This window comes from Diaphorina citri, unplaced genomic scaffold, assembly GCF_000475195.1.
Source record: "Diaphorina citri unplaced genomic scaffold, Diaci psyllid genome assembly version 1.1 scaffold310, whole genome shotgun sequence".
Taxonomy (NCBI): Eukaryota; Metazoa; Arthropoda; class Insecta; order Hemiptera; family Psyllidae; genus Diaphorina; species Diaphorina citri.
Window position 1 is genome coordinate 1 of NW_007377745.1, and position 7,945 is coordinate 7,945.

The 7,945-nt window shown below is 35.2% G+C and overlaps 1 protein-coding gene across 1 annotated transcript; it reads left to right on the forward strand.

The window, feature by feature from the left end:
- The first annotated feature begins 2,228 nt into the window (after positions 1–2,228).
- On the forward strand, positions 2,229–4,725 carry LOC113466670. Its single transcript, XM_026822259.1, has 3 exons — positions 2,229–2,387; positions 3,299–3,764; positions 4,681–4,725. The coding sequence occupies exons 2-3, from the start codon at positions 3,387–3,389 to the stop codon at positions 4,723–4,725; spliced, it is 423 nt and encodes a 140-aa protein (XP_026678060.1). The 5' UTR covers positions 2,229–2,387; positions 3,299–3,386.
- The last annotated feature ends 3,220 nt before the right edge of the window (positions 4,726–7,945 follow it).

Sequence of the window (7,945 nt, forward strand, 5' to 3'; positions counted from 1 at the left end):
CTTAAATTGTATTAAAAAACAATATGAAACCAAAACAATGGGTGGTAATGCCGTGAACACTTTCACTGGATGTGGTTTAACTTCTCACATTCAGGTTCAGAATAGTCATGGATCTGGCACAGTCAGTCTTGTACTTTATTACACTCTTAAATTGTATTAAAAAACAATATGAAACCAAAACAATGGGTGGTAATGCCGTGAACACTTTCACTGGATGTGGTTTTACTTCTCAGTCAGGTTCAGAATAGTCATGGATCTGGCACAGTCAGTCTTGTAATGTGCAAATTGAGGGTTCGAACCTTGGATTTACGAGAAGTCAGTTTCTTTCCAATATACACGTACATTGATAACGCCTAATACCAGGTCTTGGGTGTTTGGTAGGTCCTAAAAGTTGTATACAAGGTGGAAACCGTATATGTACCTAAGTACCTATGTTTTGGAAGTGTATTTTATCTTGGAATTACGAGAAGTTTCTTTCCAATATACACGTACATTGATAACGCCTAATACCAGGTCTTGGGTGTTTGGTAGGTCCTAAAAGATGTATAAAAGGTGGAAACCGTATATGTACCCATGTTTTGAAAGTGTATTTTGATGGGAGGTATATTCTTGATTTGGTATTGATTAAATTGGTACATATTCTTGAGTTGGTATCAATGATTCGAATTTGAGATTGACATTTGGCACAAGGCCTCAGAACCTCAGATTTTCGAAGTGGAACAATCTTACAATCAGCAATATGTATGATATCTGCTTCTGGATAAACATTATGAATTATATTTACGGATGAACATTACGGCCTACCGACACCTACATAAGATGTTTTAACGATAAACAAATTTCAATTCCCTTTTATTCCAAAAATAGAAGTGGATTCTCTCATTTTCTGTCTGCATCTACACGTTTAGTTGAGATTATTATGTATGTATTTATTTCTCGAGGTGAGAAAACGTCTGTAAATTGCACTTCGATTGAAAAGGCATTATGAATTAATTACTTACCTAATTAAACCTATGTTGCATTGATTAGTATGAATACGTTTTTTTTAGAATGTTTTAGCTAATTTGATATTCGTTACATGGTCTAACTTTTATACGTTGAACTTTTTCTATGTAGTAAGTAAGTACTTGTGGAAAAGGAAAGTTGAAATTTCATCATGTGTTTGTTTTGTAGGTTGTAATTTTTTATTGTAGTTTTGCATGTATAATTTTGTTCCTACGTACACTACGTAACGAAAGTACGATCAAGCTTTTGCAGCAGTTTATTGATAACGACTGTGGAAGTTTATTATCATGGAATTTAATTTAAAATTAAAGTGTGGACATTTAAAAGTTAACGGAGAAATATTACTGATTACTCAGGCAAATCCGTAGGTATCTTTACATACAGGGGAAAAAATCAGCAGATTTCATATATAAAATGTGTAAGTACCTTAGTACCTACATTAATTATCAGTAAGTAACTAAGTACTTGCATTTAAAATTTGCACCTTGGTATAATATCAATTATCATGAGAGCGTTAATAACACTTGAGCTAGAAAGTCGCTAGGATTTCTATCGGTTAACTTGTCAATAGCTGTGACTTTACAAGTCCTCTCTATACATATTGGCGATTGTGGTATTATTGCAACTGACGATGATGATGGAGTATTCGGATTCGGTTGTTTAGTTCTGGACTGATGTAAAAGCCGAACAACTCGTCTCGTAAAATCAACCTTGAGTGTCTCCTAGAAAAATGAACCCAGAGTGCTATCTCTTTAAATGGTTATTGAACGTTTTCAAACCATTTTATTCAAACAAGGGGACAGAAACTTGAGAAGTCAGCCTGAAGTCTGAACTGAAGGCAAATTTTTATAGGTACATATCTAATACACAATTGATTGTGGCCGTAAATTGGGGCCATCTGTTTTTTGAAAGCAAATAAATGTTTCTGGATCCATTTCTTGACGATATTTGAGTGCTGTTATCAACAAGGTCGTTTCTTTCCATTAGACGCTAACAAGACGGTTGATTTACTTCTCCTTTGATAAGAAACCTCGTGTAAACTCGTGAAAGAATATACTTATTTTAATTTGTTTCATCAGTGAGCAATTAAATTGATAAATATAGGGCGTACGAAAAATTGAAACCCAGTCTTACCCCCTGGTCTGTATTCTCTAACTCCATCTTTTCGAATGCGCCGAGCCGGGTAGTTTGTAGTTACGGACCACGTTAAAGTGTATGTTGACTTCTGCTCAAGATGCTGAATCCAAATTGGTGCAACTATGTTTTTAACATAAAGGTAAATAACATGAGATTATGAAACTGAAAAGTTGTAGACGCGGATGTTGAAAGAATATGACCAAGGGGGGTTACTCGTAAACAAAGGCCGCCTGATTTTTGGTTAGGTAATTATCGATCTGTGGAGACAGATTATGAGTCATGGATAGATACTAGATATTAATAGTATAGGTAGTCAAGTAGTTAATTATTGTTTTCTTTCATACTTCCAAGAATAATGTCTTCTAACTTCTCAGGTTAAATAGGAAAGGTCGCAGGTTACATAACTTATCACATGGGCTGTGTTCATACTAATTACAAATGATGTGTATTATTTTGCCATTGGACATTTTACAACAGTCTTCTTTTTCAGTCGGCATGTGGTGTTTTGTTGATCAGTTGTGATTTGTTATTCCTGGTGTTCTGTAACCACATTGTTTTTTCCCCGTCCTAATACATGTACTTGTAATTCCGGAAACAGTGCCTTGTGTTGTTGTTCGCCCTCGTTTACATTGAAATTGCAACATAATTTAAATCCATTTAAATTTCCGATTACTTTTTTTTCCATCGGTAAACAAATTGAATCCTAAACTTGCCGTAATCAAAACACACACGTAGACAATTCGAATGAGGGTTTGACATTTCGAGAAGTGAGGTAATTTTGTTAAATTATATCTCAGTTTAAGTTTAATGAGTTTAAATAAACAAAGTTATGAGTTTTATGTCATGTGAGTGTAATAATAGTAATTCTATGTACCTAAATAGGTGACATAATGTTCAGATGCCACAAAACAAATGTAAAAATAGAAAGTAATAAATAATTTATTTCTACCAAGTAAACCTCATTCCTTACCTACTTACATATTTGATACATATATATTATAATTTTTAGTGGAGTTATGTAGGTAGGAGTGGTGAATTTTACAAGATTTTATTTCCCCCTTCAGCTTAAGCACATAAGTAACATACATACTTACATACCTACTTTATAAAAATAATTCAACCCATTACATTTTTATTGTTGCACTTTTTTTCACAGTTTTATAGGTGGTAGTTGATCAAATGATCACTGATCAGTGAATGTGTTAGCTTTTAGAACCGTGCCAGTGTAGGAGAAGAAGGGCGCAATGTTTTTGAGTTACCAACCATCTGTGCCGCTCATGGGTTACGAAAAACGGTCGGCCGTCAATTACGACATCATAGAGCACGATTTGGAGCCGCACTGTGAGAAGAACAAAAGCCACTGGAGTACCAAGGACAAACACAAATGCCACTGGCATGCCGAAGACAAACACAAATGTGACTGGCAAGCGAAGGACAAAAACGATTGGCATGACAAAAGCCATTGGTATAACAAGGGAAAGAGTGGTCATAACGAGGACAAAGAGAAAATTCGGTGGTATGAGAGATTCAACCAAGAGAAGTGCCATCAGTCTGAGGAGGACAAGGATTCCAGTCGCTTGTATGATAAACACAAAGATAGTGAAGATGATGAAGATATCCAGGTAACTTTCGTATATGATTTTGTAATTACTGAAAATGAGGTTAGGGCCTTATTCCTGGCCTTAGGCAAGCCATTCACTACCAGGTACGTCTTCATAACTATTTCTCCCTCTCCCAAAAATTCAACCTCAGGAACCCCTTTGACACTCACTCTTACTCTTATTAATTTTAATAGAGAAATTGCAATCCAAATTAAAAATTTGATTAACAATATTAACATGTTACACCTATTGCTTTATTAAATTGCATTAATCTAAGTTTGTTAATGTTTCACTTATTGCGTACTAACTTTTATTTTAATTAATCTAATCATAATTAATTTAATGTATCATTTCTAATTAATACTGTATGTATGTGTGGCCTAATCTTATTAGCCAATCTTACTTTCTATGTGAGCTTACTCAGTGGTGTGGAGAAAGACAGCAAAGTTGATAATAGTCTAAGTAGAATAGAAAGTGAACCAAGGGCCCAACTGTATAATAATAGCAATTCTATATTTTCAATATAAAATTCCATCTATGTACTTACTATATTTTTCTCGTCCATGAGTAAGACGTTGAACTTCAAAATACAGGTATAAGTTGGCCGTTTCCCCTAAGTGGCCCAAGTGTACGTATGTAACAGTTATTTTCAAAGACACCACCCTCCTAATGCCGAATGGAATCATATCGTATTGAAATTGGAAACCAAATCTTGGTGGTTCTTTACCTCGGAACAAGGGCAAATATTGGTTTCTAGATCAAGAGAGAAGATCTAAATTTTCAAGTAAAGGACAAAAATTGTTCAACCTAAAGCTCGTAGATCATAACTTTCGGTTTCACTATCTACATAAGTACCTAATATGTTTCTATGTTTGAAGTTCATAAGAAAGAAGAAAGTATGTATCAATATTTAATTTTCTGGCACAAGATATCGTAGGGAAGTCTGAATTTCTGTGCCACTGATAACAACGATCTGATATGAATAAAAGTGCATGTTAATTAATCATAATGATGATGCATTAATTGAGTAGAGATACCATTCAGATAAGGTGTAATTACAAGAAAAAGAAGCTATAGATGCGTCCACACTGAGTAAGTAGAATAGAAAGTGAACCAAGGGCCCAACTGTATAATAATAGCAATTCTATATTTTCAATATAAAATTCCATCTATGTACTTACCATATTTTTCTCGTCCATGAGTAAGACGTTGAACTTCAAAATATAGGTATAAGTTGGCCGTTTCCCCTAAGTGGCCCAAGTGTACGTATGTAACAGTTATTTTCAAAGACACCACCCTCCTAATGCCGCATGGAATCATATTGTATGGAAATTGGAAACCAAATCTTGGTGGTTCTTTGCCTCGGAACAAGGACAAATATTGGTTTCTAGATCTAGAGAGAAGATCTAAATTTTCAAGTAAAGGACAAAAATTGTTCAACCTAAAGCTCGTAGATCATAACTTTCGGTTTCACTATCTATACACAACTACCTAATATGTTTCTATGTTTGAAGTTCATAAGAAAGAAGAAAGTATGTATCAATATTTAATTTTCTGGCACAAGATATCGTAGGGAAGTCTGAATTTCTGTGCCACTGATAACAACGATCTGATATGAATAAAAGTGCATGTTAATTAATCATAATGATGATGCATTAATTGAGTAGAGTGTGTGTTTTAATAAAGTATGACCATTCAGATAAGGTGTAATTACAAGAAAAAGAAGCTATAGATGCGTCCACACTGAATTTAGGAATTGGCATTTGAAAAGGTTCTCTGGCTCAGGAACTGAACGGATTGATGGAAGAAGTAATAGAAGTCATAATTGAAACTTAGCCAAATATGTAGGTTAGGTAGATTACAAAATCAGTTGTCCATCTATGTTTGATGTCAGCGTTATCCCGAAAGATTGATTCCAGTTATTCAGACCTTTATTTTACGCATTTAACATATTGCTTATAAATCTTATAATTTTATAAGTAGGTACCTTGTATTACATTTTCATATTCTACGCCTGATTTCCGTTGACAGACAATTAATTGGTTTATGTCCTTATGTGGTAGATTAGGATCAGGAGTGTGTGGGTTCCAGAAAGGAAGAAAATGGCTGTCGGCAGTCTCTGGACAATGTCTTTGGTAGTCTCGCTTGTCTTTCATCTTTCAAGAGAGTTTTTTTACTCCGGCCAATATTTGTGGTTCAGTGCTCCTCAGTTCTCAGTGCTGTTCAACAGACCATCTTGGTCTTAATCGGGCAATGTTTTAATTATTGTAATTAGACCGTTAAGATGTTTGGTTAAAAAAACCGATTTTAATCTAAGTACCTATCACTCTACACCAGATATAAATAGATCCATAGTTGAAACCCGTAATGTAAAACCAGTAAAATGGTACTAATTGATTTTTATTTGCAATGAAAATAAATATGTTCAACCTGATATCTAGCCAGAGGAATCGGATTGACAATGATTTGCTAAAAACACAAAATAGAGACCGCTAATTTTTCAATTTGCTTGTTTGAATTGCAACACAAAACGGTTTAAAGTATCTGATATTTCTGATAACGTACCGAAGTACCGAACCATTAGATAGCAGATATCAATTTCGATTAGGACGATGAATGATTGATTATGATTAGTGATTGCAGAAAAAGAAATTCACTGCAGTTCAATATACCTACTGTGAAATGCACTAGCAAAAAATAGCTGACTTGGAACTGAATTTGCATTGCAAAAATAGCTGTACTTAATAGAATGCTTTCGAATCTGTGAATCCACAAATGGACATTCCTTTCTGCAGAAAAAGAAATTCACTGCAGTTCAATATACCTACTGTGAAATGCACTAGCAAAAAATAGCTGACTTGGAACTGAATTTGCATTGGAAAAATAGCTGTACTTAATAGAATGCTTTCGAATCTGTGAATCCACAAATGGACATTCCTTTGAACAGAAATCAGGGTTCCTTTCCTAACAAGAGTTGTAAACAACCGAATTGACAATGATTTTTAAAAATCATACCTACTATGAACGCTGATGTTTCATTTTCACAAAAGCTAGCTGCTAGCTGTCCTGCATTTACGAGTTAAAAAATCCCTTTTCTTATTTTCCCGGGTCTCCTCCAATATAAATGATGACAATACGGGCAATGGAAGAAGACTTGGGGGTAATATTGACATTACTGTTTCAATTCCCGATAGAATGAGAGGGTGACGGATCCGCTGCATTGATACATGTGGGTAGAAAAAGTGGGAAGATGAGGGTCCTCACCCTTCCCAATATTTGAAGCTATTAAAGTCATCAGGGGAAAGGAGTGAAGGCACGGAATTCCTATAAATATCTTCGCCTACCGACAAATGATGGCTATTTTCAGCATCATTACCAAATGTAAGCGAGCAGAGCTAAATTCCTGAAGGGGATGGTTTTGTAGGGTCGTGCCCGAATTACAAGATTTACATGCGAATGAGGGACGAATTTTAGAATTTTATTTTTATTCCTAATTACACAAAAAACTCTAAAACTCGTATGTATGTAGCTATCGCTAGTTACTTGTCACCCACTATTACCCACAACACCGTCCCTTCCTTGAAGATTAGGCCCCTAATTTTAGGGATTTCCAAGTGTTGATATAAGGGGGCGTGCAGGCAGATCATTTCCGAGTGAAAAATTAAATAATAACATCATTGGGTAAGTTTTGGTAAGTTCTGATCTTTTCCGAGTGAAATCTTATATTATAAGAACGAGATCCATTCACAGTTCACATTGTTCATAGTTCCACACTGATCGCTCTATCTCAAGAATCACAAGACCTAGAAAGCTGAAATTTGATAGGACTATTCCTTTTATGGTCTAGGTGTGCAATAAGAAAGGATTTTGCGAAAATCTAAACCGATCCTGAGATATGATCAATTTTTGATCGCTAAAATCACCATAAGAAATACACAGAGTGCAGAGAGTGAGGGAGAGAAAACTTTTCCTCGCTCGCCAAATATTTGAGTTTCGTTTATGTTTTTAGTTTGACAAGTTCGGCCATGCCTTTTCCACAAGTTTGGCCATGCCTCAAGTTCGGCCATGCCTTTTCCACAAGTTTGGCCATGCCTCGGGATGAACTAGCGGGATTCCGGAGCGAAGCGACGGAATTCAGCTAGTACAATACATTTGGTAAGTTCCGATCATTTCCGAGAGAAAAATTAAATAATAACATCATT